Raw genomic sequence first — 18,495 nt, forward strand, 5'->3', positions numbered from 1 at the left:
TGGCTGGGGTAGGGCCTCTCTGAGTGGAGTTTGCATGTTCTCCTTGTGTCTGCATGGGTTCTCTCTGGGTCCTACTATTAAATTGCCCATAGGTATGAATGTGAGCACAAGTGGTTTGTCTGTGTGTGTCAACCCTGCAATAAACTGCCGACTTGTCCAGAGTGTACCCCGCCTCTCACCCAATGTCAGCTGGGATAGGCTTCAGCCCCCCGTGACCCGTCAGGATAGGCAGTTAGAGATGATGAATGGATAGTTAGCTAGCATTTTGCCAACATTAGCTAGCTTGTTAGCTAGGGTTTGGTTAACATTTCCTAGCTTAAGATATGGCCCTATACGTCACTTTTACAGGAAAAGGAGAAAGTTGACCAAGGTACAAAGTTTGCTCAACTGTTATTGGACAATAGAGGAAAAGGGGTGGGACTTAAGAAGGGTCAGTTAATTGAAATATTATTGAAATCTATGGCCATTATAAATGAAGCACTGTGGTTCCAGACAAAAGGGAACATGGTTTGGTGCAGTTTGGTTTGGTTTGCATTCACAACATGATTTTCTTAAGTCCTACATCAGCAGTCCTGGCAATAATATGATACTAGCCCTCATCCCCGCTAAATAAATAAATTAAAAAATGCAAGATCAGTAGACCCAAATCACAATTTAATGAGCACAGCCTAACTTCAATAATACCTAGACTAGGTGAGAAATGAAATCGCAGAACAACTTCCCATCAACTTGAAAAAACAAACAAATTTTTGTTTTGCTGTCAGGATGATAGAAACAATCATTTCAGTTAATTTAGAAATGTATTATGTAGTGTATTATAGAGTACACACCAGTCACCATACTAATATAGAATCTAACAGTCCATGTTTTTCAGAGGCTCAGTCACAGTTAAACTGTCACAGCGGTTGTGTGTAATCCATTTTGGCCCTTGTATGAATCTTTAAATGTGTGTTTAAGTTGCTCTTCCTTTTGTAACTTTTCCCACACACTATGCACAGATGGGGTCTTTCCCCCGTATGCGTCACTTTGTGAGTCTCCATGTCACCTTTCCTGTTGAAGCGCCGACCACAGTCCGTGCACTGGTACGGCCGTTCACCCGTGTGGATTCTCATGTGCAAAGTCAAAGCTCCGCTCTGCCTGAAGTTCATGCCACACTCCTTACACTGGTATGGCTTCTCTCCTGTGTGGATCCTCACGTGATCCTTCAAATGGCCCGACTCTTTAAAACGTTTTCCACAGATGGGACAGGTGTGTCTTCTCTCCCTGGTGATGTCATTCACGTCCTCTTCCACTCCAATAACCTCTCTTCCTTCACTGCACAAGTTTTGCCTTTTCCTTGGCCTTGTTCGTGTGGGTGTGAGCACCTTCATCCACTCTCCGTTCACCACATCTTCTGTCCTCTCTCCATATTCACACTGATTCATGGAGTAGTAGGGCTGAGAAACTCTGCAGCCTTCTTCTTCGGTGTCCCTTCTCTTTTCCTGTGCTGTGTAAAATGTCTGGTTGGTCACAGTCTGGTCATCCCTTGGGCTTGCGGCATGACGCTCATCATAAATGCTCCTCTGTGACAGAAGAAGGAGTTTGCTGTCGTGGTCAGTAACTTCCTGAGGACTAGATGATGTAAACATTTCCACCTTGATCTGCGGGGGATCAGGGTCCTCGTGGTCCTGACAGGGGTTCCAGTCTTGTTCAGTGAACTGCTGCTCATCAGATCCATCCTGCTCAGGATGAGTGATCTTAAGTGGATCTGCAAGGACAGAGGTGTGAAAATATAAGTAAAAGAGTCTATATTGCAAAAGGACAAACCTGCATCACCTGCATTTCCTAACTAAAGCAGATTAACATCCAGTGTTACATCTAAGAAACTGTTTCACCTTGAAACAATGAAACAGTTTGAAACTACAGTTTGCTTGAAGTTTGAAACACCTTGAAACAACAATACAGTGAAAATGTCATTAACTGACCAGCTTACATTAGTAAAAATATGTATGGTGAAAATATTAACTGTGATGCAGTTTAACTCTAGCATTGTCAAATGGACATGTGGGCTCTGTCAAACCCTATCAAAATGTCTTGGTATATCACACACCTGGGCTTAATACGGTCCAGAAGTGGACGGTTCCATGTGGCACACAAGGCCATCATGAGCACTTGGAAAAATTGTATTTAAAATCTAACAAAGACAGTCAACATTATTGTTCCAACCATCACGAGGCGTTTAGTTTGAAAGGGGTTAGTGCTTTGATTTTGTGTATTTTTATATTAAACTGTAATTAAACTTTCATTTAATATATATTTTTTAAAATTATTTCCCAATACCATGTCCAATATTACTTTTCTTTTATGTATGTCATATTTTCACTATCATGTGTTGTATTAGTTTTCATTACTGTTAACATGTAAAATATCGAGTTTAATGTCATGTGCTGTTTTTCCATTCATTATCTGGTGCAATTTAACTTTTAATTACCTTGTCAATATCACTGCCAATATTACTTTTCAAAGAAATTGTGGGGTGTAAGGTCACTGCAGGTGGGGCATGGAAAAAATGAAATGAATGAATACGATTTATAGGGAAAATACTGTAAACAAACAAGAGTTTGCTGATGCTATTGTGCATTTATTTCATTAAAATTCACCTTGGTTTGTTTTTGATTAGTCGCTTCCCCTGTCATCTTTTTTCAGCTTATGAAGGTGGGCATGCCAAAAAAATTTAGAGAACCACTGAGGTAGCCTCTGGTGGATGTGCTCTTACCCAGTCCGCTGCTCACCTATCAGGGTTTTTTGCTGAGGTCCAGACGGCTCTGGATTTATTCCACTGGGGATCTCATTCTCCCTGGTTGATGGAGATGTTATAAACTCCTCACCATCAGGCTCGGCTTTGATATCTGCTGCCCGTTCAACAGTTAATATTCTGTAGAGGTGTGAGGACGGCTCTGTGTGACCTTCTCCTTTCGCAATCTGAGGAGACACGGTGGTATCACTCTGCTGCCTGCAGGACGGTCCCAGCAGATCAGCCCTCTGGTCAAGCTCCTCTTTAATATGCAGGGCGCTCAGGTGATCAGGGCTCACATGTAGGGGCCACTCCTCCTCCTCATGGCAGCACTCAGGAGAGGCCTCCTCATCACAGCAATGAGGACTGAACTGATAAGCTGCTGAATGACATGAGGGGGGAGACTGTAGATAAAAATTACGGCTGCAACTGATGATTATTTTCATGGCAGATGGTCAATGTGGCTTTTTGCACCTGGTGTAGAATACCCAATGTGGATATTTGCACCCAAGGTGTAACTAAAGAAAAGAAAGAAAAGAAAAAAAAAAGTCAAAATTCTCTGATGTCAGTTTCTCAAAAGTGATTTTTTTTCTTGTTTCTTTACTCCTCTATAACATTAAACTGAATATCTTTGAGTATTAGACAAATAAAGACATTTGAGGACATCCCTTTGGGCTCTGAGAAACACTGATCAACATTTTCTGACATTTTATAGCCCAAACAACTAATCGATTAATCAAGAAAATAACAGAGTGAAAATAATCACTGTTGCAGCCCTTAATTAAGTCTAAAATATGAGCTGCCACTGTTTTCTCATACTAAATTCAGAGTTTAGTCGACCAGGACAGGGTTCAAACCCTGCTTAAACTTGGAAGAGTCCTGTGCTTCACCCATTGATCCACCACAACCTCTAATTTAAATTCGTTGCTGTTTATAGCTAAAATTAAGGGGATCAGGTGTGAATAGCCAAATGGCTGTGCGAGTACCTATTCTCACATGGGTGCAAATAGACACTCTGTTAAAAGTAGGGCTGCAACTAGTTTTCATATTTTCATTATCGATTAACCTGCTGATTATTTTCAAAGTGACGTCTTCAAATACCTTCTTCTATCCAACCCCACAGACTCTTCATTTCCTATCACACACGACAAAGAAAAGCAGCAAATCCTTATATCTGAGAGGCTGGAGCCGGCAAATGTCAAACGTTTTTATTTGGGAAATGACTGAAACGATTATCAACACACAGCAATTAATGTTTTTCAGCTGGACTGCTTGATTAATCGACTGTTAAAGCTCAAATAGAAAAAAAACAACAACTTTAAAATCAACTTCAAATCTATAGTTTCGTGAATGTGTTGTTTTTTTGACATGACACATCATCTGAACCTTATGAAACATCCTCGTGAGAAATGCGATAATTTGACTGACATAAACTAAAGCGAGCTGCACCTTCATCGTGCCAGCTACAATGCATCATCTTATAAAACGCTGAGGTGTTAAACTCACACACACACACACACACACACACCTGATCTGTGCAGTCTGACTTCAGGCCACAGCACCAGTGTTTTCAGGTGATCGATCTCCTGCTTGGAGCGGCTGATTTCTCCCTGGTACTCTGTCAGCGTCTTCTCCACCGCCCCGAAGATCTCCACAGCCGCCGCGGTCAGCCTCTCGGAGATAAAAGCGTTCAGGTGCTGTAGAGAGGACATATCTGCTCTGCTCTCACGCATCTACACACCCCCTGTCCGTGACTTCCTTGTTGCGAGGCGTTTCAGTGGTTTTGCTGAAAGCGGTGAAGCGCTCGGACTGACTGCTGTCGCCTCCTGCTGGTCACTCAGGAGGGTGTCACCGTTCTGGGTTCACTTCAGGCGCTCAAGGAAAATACTGGAACTATTCAAGAGCAGCGAGAAAAGCCAACGCCGGCTTGTATTGTAAGGCTGTTCGTGTCAGACTTTTCTTTATTATTTTTTGTTATAAAACATATAAATTGTTAGTTTGATCATGTTTTACAAAGTAGTTTGAGCAAATTTTTCTAAGTACCTTCAGTTAACGAAGCTATGATTTCCTTGAGCGTAGCTTTGCTGTAGCTCAAATCATTAGAGGTCATTGGCAGTTTGCAAATCTGCTTTCAAAGTATCTTCACCAACACTGGATCCTCACATATACATTGAAATAGGTCTTATAGTTTTTTTTTTTGGCTTTGTGTAATCATTCTTACTCTTCATACCATTAAAATGTCACTTGAAGTGAAGACTGGGGGTAATTGTAATATACATCTACAGTCCCTGACAAAAGTCTTGTCGCTTATCTTGACTTGTAGTTGATCAGTTGGAATCAGAAATGGCAAAGCCCTCTAGATTATGCTTATTATAACGAATAAAGTTTTGTATCATTCATTGAGTTTTATCATTTAATTAGGACAGAAAGGTCAGATTTTGCTTGAACAAAAGTCTTGTCACATACAAACATAATGTAGAATGTATACATATACTTTATTTTGAATACACAAACATGCTACAATAACATCAGAACATAAAGTCATGGTGCCTTGGAAAAAAGAATTAATATCATGTATGACTCCCATGAGCTTGGAGGACTGCATCCATACGTCTCGGCAATGACTCAGATAACTTATTGATGAAGTCATCTGGAATGCAAAGAAAGCCGTTTTGCAGGACTCCTCCTCATGCTCAATAATGTTCATGTCTGGTGACTGGGCTGGCCAATCCTGGAGCACCTTGACCTTCCTCACTTTCAGGAACTTTGACGTGGAGGCTGAAGTATGAGAAGGAGCGCCATCCTGCTGCAGAATTTGCCCTCTCTTTTGGTTTGGAATGTAATGGGCAGCAAGAATTTCTTGATACTTCAGGCTGTTGATGTTGCCATCCACTCTGCAGATCTCTCACACACCCCCATACTGAACCCCAAACCATGATTTTTCCTCCACCAAACTTGACTATTTTCTGGGTCAATCTTGGGTCCATGCGGGTTCCAACATGTCTTGTGCAGTATTCGTGGCAATTGGGATGCAGTTCAATGGATGATTCATCAGAAAAATCAAAATTCTGCTACTTTTCCACTGTTCATCCTTTCTGTAAGCTGTGGGCCTTGGCAAATGCAACACGACCACTGCATGAGAGAATTCGACAAACTGTTTTTGTAGATACAGGGGTTTCTGGTGACCAGTTCTCATGTAGCTCCGCTGCAGTTGAAAAAGGGTTGGCCCTGGACTGATGACGCATCAAACGGTCCTCTCGAACAGTTGTCTTATGGGGTCTGCCTGACCTGGGCTTGTCATGAACACCTTTTGTCCTTGCAAAAACAGATGTTATGGGCTTTACCAAGCTGTGAACATCAGGACACTTTTTGACAGTTTCATTTTGCACCCAGTTATTAATGTGAAAGCCCTTGAAATTAAAATGAACCATTTATTGTAACAACTGATCGATTAGAAATATGTTATATGCCATTTTAAGTTACTATGTCCTTATGTGATAAGACTTCTGTCAATGACTGCATCTTTCACATCTTTTGATATTATAAACATAACAGAAACAGAAATCGGTGTTACAATTGCCCCCACCCATTACAAAAACTCATCAAACATCATATTAACCCACTGTATCTCAAATAAAACCTGTCCTCAAAGTAATCACATCACTGCTGTAGTATCTAATAATGCTATTTAAGATTTTTTTGAATACAAATTCAAATTCTTTTAGAAGTCTAGCATTATCTGCATTCAAAGCAAAAGTCTGTTTCTATTTTTTCAGGAGACTAGGCTACTATTCTTGTAGATTTTAACTTGAATTAGAAGTAACTTAACAGTTAAATTGAATGAAAAGTGTATCAATACAGACAAAGAAGGTGCTTACATTGGACCATGTGGCTAAGATTAAGATTTTTCATACAGAACACATTATAATATTATAAAATACGATGCATTGTTATAGGTTAAACTACTCATCAGTGTATGAAGTAGGTCAGATGAGCTCCACCGTCACCAGCTACAATATCAGAATGCTGCCTACACGATAATTCAATATTAAAATGTTATAATATTTTAACTCTCTAAAAGAGGACATTATGGATAACAAGTACTTTCATTTTAGAGGCTGAATTTTGACATTTACTTGTAAAGCAGAGTTTCTACCTTGTGATGTAGCAACTTTAACTAAAATAAAACATTTGAATAATCTTCCATCCTGGTTCTTAATGTAGTTCTGGGTCAAAATATAAATGATCTGCCCTGGACACTGATGCCTGTTGTTACTGTTTGTGTTTTTAATTGCAGATCAGAGAAGAGTTTCTCATATCATATCTGAGAAATAAAGATGGGTATGATCCAGAAAAACAATGATAAAACAATTATGATTATAACATACAAAAAATACAAGCCACTATATTTGACCACACGAGTCTGGCCCAACCCAGATAGAAAAAGGTCTGTGTGCTTCTACCAGAGCTGCCTTTAGGAGAGAAACAAAATATACATAGTGATGTAATACATGAGTATTTGACTACATTCCATGAAAATGGTAGAGTACGCAGATTTTCATCTCAAACAAAAAACACACCTGAGTAAATCTGTTTGTATGAGTGGTTCTTGCATGAGGCCCAATGTTTCTCAACACAACACTAGAGGAATTTAGGGATTTCACCATTTGCAATCCATAATATTAAAAGATTCAGAGAACCCAGAGAAATGTCTGCATGTAAGGGGCAAGGCTGAAACCCAACACTGAAAGCAATCTGTGTGTGGGCAGTGCACCAAAAGGACTGAGAGTTTTTGCCCCAGGTACCACAGCACTCTGGTGCCTTCCAAGGTGCTGATCCTGCCTCAAAGTCATGATATTGAGCTTAAACATATTCCAGATTCCATTTGTGTTTATAGGCTGCTGCTAGTAGACAGCTTGCATGCACAGTTCAATGTTCAACATAGTAGGCTAGTAGTTAGTAGTGAGTTGATCACTCAAAGTTAAAAGGAAAACTAAAGCTCTCATTCACTTGCTCTGAGGCTTCAGATGGATTCTTCAGGAGATTTTGGCATCTTTCTTCAGTTAGGGGTGCATTTTACCACAGCTGACAGTAAATCCATCACATGCTGCAGTATTTCATCCAGAAGTATTTTGGAGATAAAGTATAAATCCATTGTTCTTGAAGCTTTGGGCTTTCACTTGGAGTTTTGTCTCATATTAATGTTGCAGGGAACTTCATCCAGCAGATTTTACCCCTCTAGCATAGTGCACAATTTACATCTTAGGTATGTAATATTTTGAAGTAGTTGCACACCAAGCTGGTGTCGGACATGGTGTTGTTTGTCTCGTTCAGATGGTAAAGCAAAAAGTTGCTGTATTAAGTGCATTAATGATCAGCGGTGTTTGAATTCATGGCAGTTTGTGCTAACTACTTAAAGTATTTGGTGTGCTTTGCTGGTAAAACATAAGAGCAAAACAAAACACACACTGCCCTGCATGAAAATTAAATCTTGATAATATAGCACGTTATGATTTTATTTTCCTTTCCTGTCAAATACCAATTAAATTTATTAGTCTATGGCTGTATGACATCTGCATTTTTTCCTGCTTTGCCTCAAGATTGGGGGTCACAGCACCCCCAACTTCAACTTTTGGGGGCATAAAACTCTCAGTGCCCCTGTGTAGTTGGCACCTGTGTGCGTGTGTGTGTGTGTGTGTGTGTGTATTGATTGGTGAAATGATTTTCCCAATTGGGAAACAAATCCAGTTGCAGTGAGGAGCAGAGCAACGGCATTATTATTTTGGTGTTTATTTCTTTTATTCTGCAATAGTCATTAAAATACATTATATAGAACAACAATATAGTAGACTAAAAGTTATATATCATTTTACAGTGTTTACAGTGTTTTTAAACTAACTGACAGCAGATGTGAAGCAGCAGTGAAAAAACAAAATTTTTAAATTTTAAAAAGCTGATTAGTATATTGACATGAGACACTGAATGGTTTACCAGTCCTGTTCTAGACTCTGATATTTTGTTTATTTATCTTAATTTCTAGTATCTTCATTAAAAACAATGCATTCTTGGTGTGCTTTTGAGCACAAACAATGAGATCATATCTGACAGTCTGGCAGACCATTGAGGTGCTTGGAGGGGGCGCTAAAATGCTGGCGGTCCTGGTGTTAGAGAACGCTTTTTTTGCATTAATTTCCTGAAAGAACCTTATGAGGTCCTTAAGAATGAAATGGTTCTCCAGAACACTCTAAGTGCTCCAGTGCACTTAAGAAGAATGAGTTTTTCTTAAAGTGAATGCAGAAAAATGTACCCTGTGGCTGTAGTACTATTTTAGTCGTTGGAAAATTCAGTTAATTCATTCTTCACTATCATATTTTGACAAACATGACATACCAGATCATAACAAAATTCAACAAATCACAATACAGAACCATTACCATAACAAGAGACAAGTTTAAGATAGGAATAAAGATGAAATGAAAGAGTAAGTTATTAGACAGTACATTGACCCAATTCCATATAGGTCATCTGTGGGTTCCAAGTCTTATGAAAAAACCATGGGTTATCTCTAATGGTATAAGTTTTTTTCTCTAAGGGAGCACATGAATTAACCTCATTAATCCACTGCATAACATTAGGGGGATCTTCATGATTCCACTTGCATCTTTTGGCGGCTGTAAAGGTTAGGCTCACAAAGCCCTTTACCCTTTGGGAGGGGAGTCTCAGATAGGTCAAGTCCCCCAGCATTGTGATTACAGGTGATAAAGAAATATTCCGTAACAATAGTTTTGTCATACTATTTTATTACATGACTTTGTCAAATACTCGCTTCTGATTGGTCAGTTGCAGCATTCTAAGATCTGTTATTTTTTATAACAGATCTTTGCTATGTATAACAGACTGTTGTTATGAAGTAACAACTCTTAACTACAACTCTTAATCAGAGCAAGGATTTGAGCAATCAGGCGGTTTGATCTTAAAGCTCCAGTATGCAGCATTGTTTTGGTATAACTGAGAAATAATTTCATAAAAACCTTTCAGCATATTGTACATCAGGTGTACTGAGAGAGAACAACACTTCTGCACCTCCTCTATGGCTCTGTTTTCAGCATTTAGAGAATCTGCCCAGTGACAGTAGACTTGAACAAATAACAGGTCTTTTAGGACGTGGGGGACTCCTCCTACTAGTGCAGCTGCATGTGCATGTTCCTTCGGTGAGACCCTGAATCAATGACGGAAACTACTGCAGGAAAAGTTGCTATAAAAGGGTATTATAATAAATGGAAAAAATTTTGTTGTGTTCATTCACGTGTATCGTGGAGCTTTGGTGAGTGCAGAGAGGACCGGGCGGAGCTGAAACAGAGCCAACAGACAGCTGCTTTTTTCTTCTTGTTGCCACGTTTCTGTAAGTTTCTCTGAGGTGTCTTGGTACTTTTATTTTTATTGTTTTACATTGTACTCTGCATTCTGCATTATAAATGAGGTCTTTTCCTCGATGTATTTCTGAGATAAAATAACGGTTGAATGAATGAATGGATTCTATTCCACGTCATGTCCTTTCCTTGGTTGGTGATCTTAAGTTTGTTATTATGCACTTATGTCAGAATTCCAATCAAACTTTCCTCATTTTATAAACATAAGTATAACTTCATTCCTCAGATTCTTTATTTGGCACAACAGATACATCTTGTATAAAAATAAATCTATTTTCTAATATCTGTTTTACCAAGATTTCTCAGTTGTCTTCCATGTTGTCCCCCTGGTATTATTCCTCCTTTTAAAGGTCTTAAAGGAAGTGATAATCACCATACTGTTGGATGTGTCTGAAACAACTGATGGGAAAACTTGCTTTCCATGGCAAACTAAGAATAGAAACAAGGCAATTCATCAACCTTTTCAATAAGAAAACCAAGCAGGTTTTATTCAAGTAATCATTACTTGTAGAAACGTGACAGACTATAATATAACTTGTACTTTTTGTGGCAATTTAACAGAAAGGCTGGTGCATTTATTTTGGTCTTGTCCATATAATAAACAGCTGTGGAGTAAACGGTCATGATTTATTGCCGATCATAATTCTTGGCTTTTTTATAGAAAATATTTTTTAGAACTGACTTATTTTCCTTAGTGACCCCCCTGCTTGTATCTAAGGAAAGCTGAGCCCCCTTTTCACAGCTCTAACAGGAAACCAAGCCAACTTACAGATAAATGACATGATCAAACATTAAAGTTTGATCTGATTTTTAGGACCTCAGAGCAGACAAAGTCTGCCAGGCCCCAGCTTGAGAATCAGTGGCCTTCATCCCCCACAGAAAAATTTTAACACATTTTTTTTTGTACAAATTAAAAAAATGTTAAGATTTATAACATCTGTAAGATTTACAAAATATTTAAATATTGTTTTTTTTCTGACATTTTCAATACACCCTTTGGTGTATTGATACATCATCACTATTCAGTGCATTTAAAATTGCTGTAAATCTTTATTTGTTTCAATAAAGTTTTACAAAAAAATATACTGACTTTGATCTCTTTGACGATTCTAGAATGTGCCTTTGATGATGTAAGCTCTGGAATTCTGGACCCAGGCAGAACACAAGCTAACTTCTTTCTGATTTGTAACAAACTTAACTAAACTAACTATTGTCATTTTCAGCAGGAACTGTTCAATACCAGTACAAACAGACTTTTCTCATTTCAGCAACATACTAATACCACTATACTACACTAACTGCTGAATTTGTTATACAGTATTAAAGGAAATAAACGCAGCCATGTCTGTGGCAAAAGCAAAAAAAATATTTACCGCTAAAGATATTCCAGGGATTGTGAAGATATTTGAAGAAGTTGATAGTGATGACAGTAAAGGCTTGGACGCAGATGAATTCTGTGAAGCAATGGAGAAGTTACATATCACTCTGAGCAAAGAAGAATTCTTTATCCTCCACATGAAGATTGACACAAATTGTGATACAACTGTGGATCTTGGGGAGCTATTGGACTACCTTTCGTACAAGGGCCAAGCAGCAAAAGACATGGATTACAAAAATCAACCATTTCCAAAACCTTTCAAAATGTTTTCTCTAAATTATAGTTATAAACCAGTCGTTGCTCTGGTATTCATGCCCTTCATGAAGGGCACAGACTTTCATCAAGCTTATGCATTTCCACCACAAGAAGTCAGGCCTTACCTGTTTGGTCAGTATGCCTCAGTCAGCATGGACGGTGTCATCCACACGTGGAATAATCACTGTGACACCCCATACAGAATTGAAATGGCCACAGACCTCAATGCACTTCCCATGTCACACACCAAAAAACTGTGTGTTACTGACATGGTGTACATCAGAGAACTCAGACAGCTGGCTATCTCCTTTTTTGACAGTGAACTGTTATTCTATAATTTCTGTGATTTCCCTAATATTTGTGAAATTCATAATGCTCTAATAGTAGAGCAGAGGGTCAATACCATGCTTTACTGGTCCAACGGGACTGAAGCCATATTTGCTTTTGGTGATATAGCAGGATTTCTCTACATATTTATCTCATGTGATATAAAGCAGGGAAACCTTTTCTGTACAGAGGCAAAGGAAAAGATATCTGTGCGAGGTTATCCAACTTATTACGCTTCAGCTCTGTTAAAACACCACTCTTCAGACTTTATTTGTCAGAAATGCCACATCTTTAGTGATGTATGCAGTCAGATTCGATACTTTCCATCAATAAATTCATTTTCTGTCTGTGGTAAAACGGCCAAGAAAATGATCATTGTTACCAAACCCCAGCCGCCCAAAATGGCAATGTCTAAAACTGTCTTTAGGGGCAGCTTACATACGGAGTGTTTCACCTGTGCTGAATACTTCCCTTTGTTTCAGTATCTGGTGACAGGGGGTAGAGATGGCTTATTAAGGGTGTGGTTTCTCCACAACACCAAAACGTGCATAAAGGAATTGAAAGGACATGTTGCACCCATTACTGACATTGTGTTTAATACTCTAGACAACTTGTTTGTCTCTGTATCTACGGACAAAAACATACGTGTGTGGTCCAGTGATTGCTGGCTGACTCTGCAAAGCATATTCTTTGAAAAAAAGAAAACATCCAAAATCTCCACTTTCCATTATAACTTTTACAACAATGAGTTACTCGTGGCTGATAGCAATGTAGCAAAATATACTGGAAGAGGAACAGATGTTTTTAAAGAAATGTTAACATCCCACGAGAAGCCCCTGTGTGGTGCTCTCTATCACAGGATTTACAAACTGGTCGTCTCTGTTTGCCAGGATGGTGTGGTGACAGTATGGGACATAGTAAGAGGAAATGCTGTCATGGAGTTCAATATCACTTCAAGTGAGGGAAGTGGCATGTACCAGGGCCAAGAATTTGCCCTGGCATTTGATGACCTGCAGCGCAAACTAATTACAATTTGCCCGGGCGATAAAGTGAGACTGTGGAATTTCAATAATGGATTACAACTTGACGTTCTTCCTGTTATAGTGTCAAACAAAGTGACAGGTTTGGTCAGCATAAATAATAGGATCTTTGTCTGTCAAAGGAACTCCAAGGTCATTTTTGACCTGGATATAGATAAACTTCAGAACAGATTTTTGCAGCATGATTATTTAGATGACGTTTGTTCAGCTGACAGGTGTGAATCCACACTGATTACTGCATCCAGCAATGGAAATGTCATTGTCTGGGATGCCATGACTTCAGGGATTCTCTACTTTCTGAACACCACGAAAAGCCCTAGAATATACATGGAAAACGACAAAGATCACAGGGAGGTAATGATTGTTAACAACAGTCAAATGAATGTCAGAGCCACTGAAAACAAGTCTGATCAGAATATCAATGATCTTATTATATGTCTGAAGAGAAGAGAGGACAATTATGACACAGCGACACTGCTGACTTGTACAGATGTTTACATCTGTGCGTGGTCTCTCAAAAGCAAGGGAGGTCTGTTAGCAAAGTTCAAGGCAATTAAGAATGATGATGCTGCCATTACCACCATGTCGACTGATACCAATGAACAAATATTACTGATTGGGGATAGTATCGGAAGGATTTATCTTTGGGACATCCAGGAATTTGGGTTTAGAAGACAGGCAGATAAAGGGCCATTTGAAAACATGCAAGGGTACCATGTGTCATTATGTTCGCCTCCTCTGTTGCAGTCCTGGCGAGCTAGCCACAAAGGGTTGGTGAGTGTTATGTGTGAGCCTGCTTCTAATGTCATATTTACTGCAGGGTTGGACTGCAATGTCCATATATGGACAACTACAGGACAGCACATAGGTATCTTTGGTAAAGACGTGTGGAATACAAATGACACAGAAATCAGCCTTACAGAGAATGCTGACCAGGATCAGAAGAAAATACCAAGCGCAGAAAAGCCAGAAGATGAGTTGACAAATCCACTCACATCACTATTATCAGACTGGGACACAATTAAACCATTTAAAGGCAATACGAAAGAAAAATATGAGTTGATAGCTCCATCACTACTCACATCACTATTAATAAACATGAACACTTCCAAAGAAGAAGAAGAAGAAGAATGTAGACTATCTTATGAAGAAATATGTGAAATGGTTAATAAGTGCTTTATAACTAATCCACAGTTTTGCACACTCGGAAGAAATCAGCATCGGATACAACTACATGAAATTAAACAAGACTCTAAACAGAAGTCTCATGGTGAAGTCTGGCAGGGCTCTGAAAATATATCAACACCAGGTCCCTCAAACACCACGTCAACCACAGGCCATGCTAATGCTACAAGCAACTTGTCACACATGCAGCAATCTGCCAGTGCAGTCAAACAGGAGTCTAAAGACACCTCAAAGCATGTGCATTTTTCACCCATCTCAGAGACAGTGCAGCTCACATGTAGACAGAATCAAATCAAGCCACATCCACCTCAGACACCACGCATCAAAGGTGGCACTAATCTAAAACAAAGCTCTCCTCAGACAGCTTCTCCACATTTGAAAAAGACTTTGACCAAATATGGACGTGTACTTCGGGAGAGAGACACATTAAAAGGCGATGTCCATACACCATGTCCACCAAACATCCTGCCAGACAAGCCATGCATCCCTGGCGTGGCTCAGCTCAGCACAGGCAACACTGATTCTGTGAAGGACACATCACACATGCAGCAATCTGCCAGTGCAGTCAAACAGGAGTTTAAAGACACCTCAAAGCATGTACGTTTTCCACCCATCTCAGAGACAGTGCAGCTCACATGTAGACAGAATCAAATCAAGCCACATCCACCTCAGACACCACGCATCAAAGGTGACACTAATCTAAAACAAAGCTCTCCTCAGACAGCTTCTCCACATTTGAAAAAGACTTTGACCAGATGTGAACGTATACTTCAGGAGAGAGATACATTAAAAGGCGATGTCCATACACCATGTCCACCAAACATCCTGCCAGACAAGCCACGCATCCCTGGCGTGGCTCAGCTCAGCACAGGCAACACTGATTCTGTGAAGGACACATCACACATGCAGCAATCTGCCAGTGCAGTCAAACAGGAGTCTAAAGACACCTCAAAGCATGTACGTTTTCCACCCATCTCAGAGACAGTGCAGCTCACACGTAGACAGAATCAAATCAAGCCACATCCACCTCAGACACCACGCATCAAAGGTGACACTAACCTAAAACAAAGCTCTCCTCAGACAGCTTCTCCACATTTGAAAAAGACTTTGACCAAATATGGACGTGTACTTCGGGAGAGAGATACATTAAAAGGCGATGTCCATACACCATGTCCACCAAACATCCTGCCAGACAAGCCACGCATCCCTGGCGTGGCTCAGCTCAGCACAGGCAACACTGATTCTTTGAAGGACACATCACACATGCAGCAATCTGCCAGTGCAGTCAAACAGGAGTCTAAAGACACCTCAAAGCATGTACGTTTTCCACCCATCTCAGAGACAGTGCAGCTCACACGTAGACAGAATCAAATCAAGCCACATCCACCTCAGACACCACGCATCAAAGGTGACACTAATCTAAAACAAAGCTCTCCTCAGACAGCTTCTCCACATTTGAAAAAGACTTTGACCAGATGTGAACGTATACTTCAGGAGAGAGATACATTAAAAGGCGATGTCCATACACCATGTCCACCAAACATCCTGCCAGACAAGCCATGCATCCCTGGCGTGGCTCAGCTCAGCACAGGCAACACTGATTCTGTGAAGGACACATCACACATGCAGCAATCTGCCAGTGCAGTCAAACAGGAGTTTAAAGACACCTCAAAGCATGTACGTTTTCCACCCATCTCAGAGACAGTGCAGCTCACACGTAGACAGAATCAAATCAAGCCACATCCACCTCAGACACCACGCATCAAAGGTGACACTAACCTAAATCAAAGCTCTCCTCAGACAGCTTCTCCACATCTGAGAGAGATAAGGTATAGATTTGAAAAGGTGCCCAAGATTCCACAAGGCAACACATTAAATGTCAGTTACCTCACACAAGGTCCACCAAACATCATGCTAGGCAAGCAGAGCTCTGTGAAAAAAACAAAACCTATACATTTGCCACCTATCCCTGATAGAGCTCATCTCACCATATGCTGCATGAATGCTATGAAGAACTCTGGCATTGACCTTAAACAAAGCTCTTCTCAGACAGCCTCTCCACATTTGAACAAGACTTGGTCCAAATATAGTTGCTAATAAGAAAGAACAGACTATCTCCCTTTGCACTAACATTTTAAAGAACTTACCAAGGCCCTGTCATCATATCAATAACTGCAACCACCATTTCCAATCACTGGGAAAGGCAGTACCTTATGCATTTTTTTCCCAGGATGATGGAGGCATGACATGCCCTACTCTGCCTCTGATTTCCATCCGTCTATGTTGGTTTTCTCCGGGTGCTCCGGTTTTCTCCCAGAAAAGTATTATATTAATGAATGAATTTTCAAAAAATGTGGGTGTGAAATACGGTGCTGAGTGGGCTGCTCACCACAGGCCACAACTAGATGTTCCACATCCCTTTGCACTAACATTTTAAAAAACTTACCAAGGCCCTGTCATCATGTCAACAACTACAACCACCATTTCCAATCACTGGGAAAGGCAGTACCTTCTGCATTTTTTCCCAGGATGATGGAGGCATGACATGCCCTGCTCTGCCTCTAATTTCGACATGAATCTAATTAGGTCCAAATGTGGAGGGTCTGTATGTCGGTTTTCTCCGGGTGCTCCGGTTTTCTCCCATTCTAAAAAAAAAATCAAATTAAATAATTAACAGTATTTTCTTTGATTATTTGATTAATTTAACAGTTTCCTTAACAGGAATGACTCAGTTGGCAGTGGACCAACATTTCTGCATTACCATTCTTGGTAGAAAAGTTACTGAGCCTTAAAACAGATGTGTTAATATCAACACAAATTGCCTCAATCCCCAACAAACTAATGTGTCTATATAAGGACAACACATTTTGTGTTACTTTTAACACAACACAGTGACTGTGTTGAATATAACACAATATGTGTAGTCCTTATATAGACCCATTATTGTGTTAAAAATGTATTTATTTTACTTCCTATTGACATGAAGCTCAGCGTAAGTTCAATCAGGAAGATCTTCTATTACACTGCCTTCATTCATAACTTTCCTTTACTCCAGCTCTCTCCTCCTATTCCCTCTAATCAGCTGTTTGTGGGCGTTCACCTTCGTCTTTACTATCCAATCAGATTTTGCCACAGTCGCGATAGCCAGTCAATTTGCTGCTGCCAAAACTTTAAATAGTCTCTGTCTTTGCTCCATCAGTTGTCATTCAGTCAGTCGCGCGACCCTCCTCTACCCCTCTCTCCTCCAGTCATTGGACTCAGGTAGCCACAAGATGTTCACCTCGATCCTCCCTGACTCCCTCTCCTCCAGTCTTCAGGTCCAGGCAGCAGGAGTCCAGAGCCACTTCACCTCACCAGTCTCTGCTTTGCACCTCATCATCATCACCAGTGTCTAGACCCCGTGGGGTTCTCTTCACTACAGCTTCATCACCCCATTTATATATATATACACATTGTTTCACCTCAATGGGGTCTAACCGCCAAAGACTGTTCATGTTTCATATATCATGCACGTGCCAATAAACCATTTCTCTTTTACTCTTAGTCTCTCCTGATTGAAATGAATTTCAATAAGTACACACCCAAGTGTGTAAGCTACAGCTCAGAATGACTTTATACAATTTTATACCGGAGATTTAAGTAAACTCTGTCTCCCTGGAAACATGACAAGCTTAATGGCTTGACATCCGCAAGGTCATTTATGTTCATCATTTCAAACACACCTGTTCTGTTCACCACATAAGCATAGTAATGACCATCAAAACATTCAACTGCTAAAATTCTGACGAACATCAATACTTCTTCCTTCTCACATTCTGGAAGGATGTGAACTATTTTACCAAACAAACGTTCACTTCTTGTATCGTAGTTAAGAGGTACTACACTTCCAGTTCTGTAGGTCTGACCAAACACACTAACTGTGTGTGCAACATGGATAGTGTTTAAAATATTAAGATCTTCATTCTTTGTACGCAACTTTTCAAGCAGCAGCAGCAGCAGCACTCCTCCGTGTCCAGACTGCAATTGAATTGCACGTGCACGAAGCCGCTGCTGATCCCGCTCTGGCTTACAGAGCAGGATGTAAACATAAATGTTTCTTCACTGTCA

The 18,495-nt window shown here is 40.1% G+C and overlaps 2 protein-coding genes across 2 annotated transcripts; one reads left to right on the forward strand and one right to left on the reverse strand.

Annotated features, from left to right (window-relative positions):
- Window positions 1-637: 637 nt before the first annotated feature.
- Window positions 638-4,677, reverse strand: LOC146331313 (uncharacterized). Its single transcript, XM_084729525.1, has 3 exons — window positions 4,302-4,677; window positions 2,772-3,155; window positions 638-1,747 (listed from the first exon to the last, which is right to left on the reverse strand). Exons 1-3 carry the CDS (start codon window positions 4,504-4,506, stop codon window positions 897-899), a joined length of 1,440 nt encoding a protein of 479 aa, XP_084585651.1. The 5' UTR covers window positions 4,507-4,677; the 3' UTR covers window positions 638-896.
- Window positions 4,678-11,544: 6,867 nt separating this feature from the next.
- LOC146331314 (cilia- and flagella-associated protein 337-like) lies at window positions 11,545-14,669 on the forward strand. The gene is made up of 2 exons (XM_084743009.1): window positions 11,545-14,180; window positions 14,648-14,669. The coding sequence occupies exons 1-2, from the start codon at window positions 11,545-11,547 to the stop codon at window positions 14,667-14,669; spliced, it is 2,658 nt and encodes an 885-aa protein (XP_084599135.1).
- Window positions 14,670-18,495: the final 3,826 nt, after the last annotated feature.

The sequence above is a fragment of the Lutjanus erythropterus genome, chromosome 2, assembly GCF_056507025.1.
Source record: "Lutjanus erythropterus isolate fLutEry1 chromosome 2, fLutEry1.hap2, whole genome shotgun sequence".
Lineage (NCBI taxonomy): Eukaryota > Metazoa > Chordata > Actinopteri > Lutjaniformes > Lutjanidae > Lutjanus > Lutjanus erythropterus.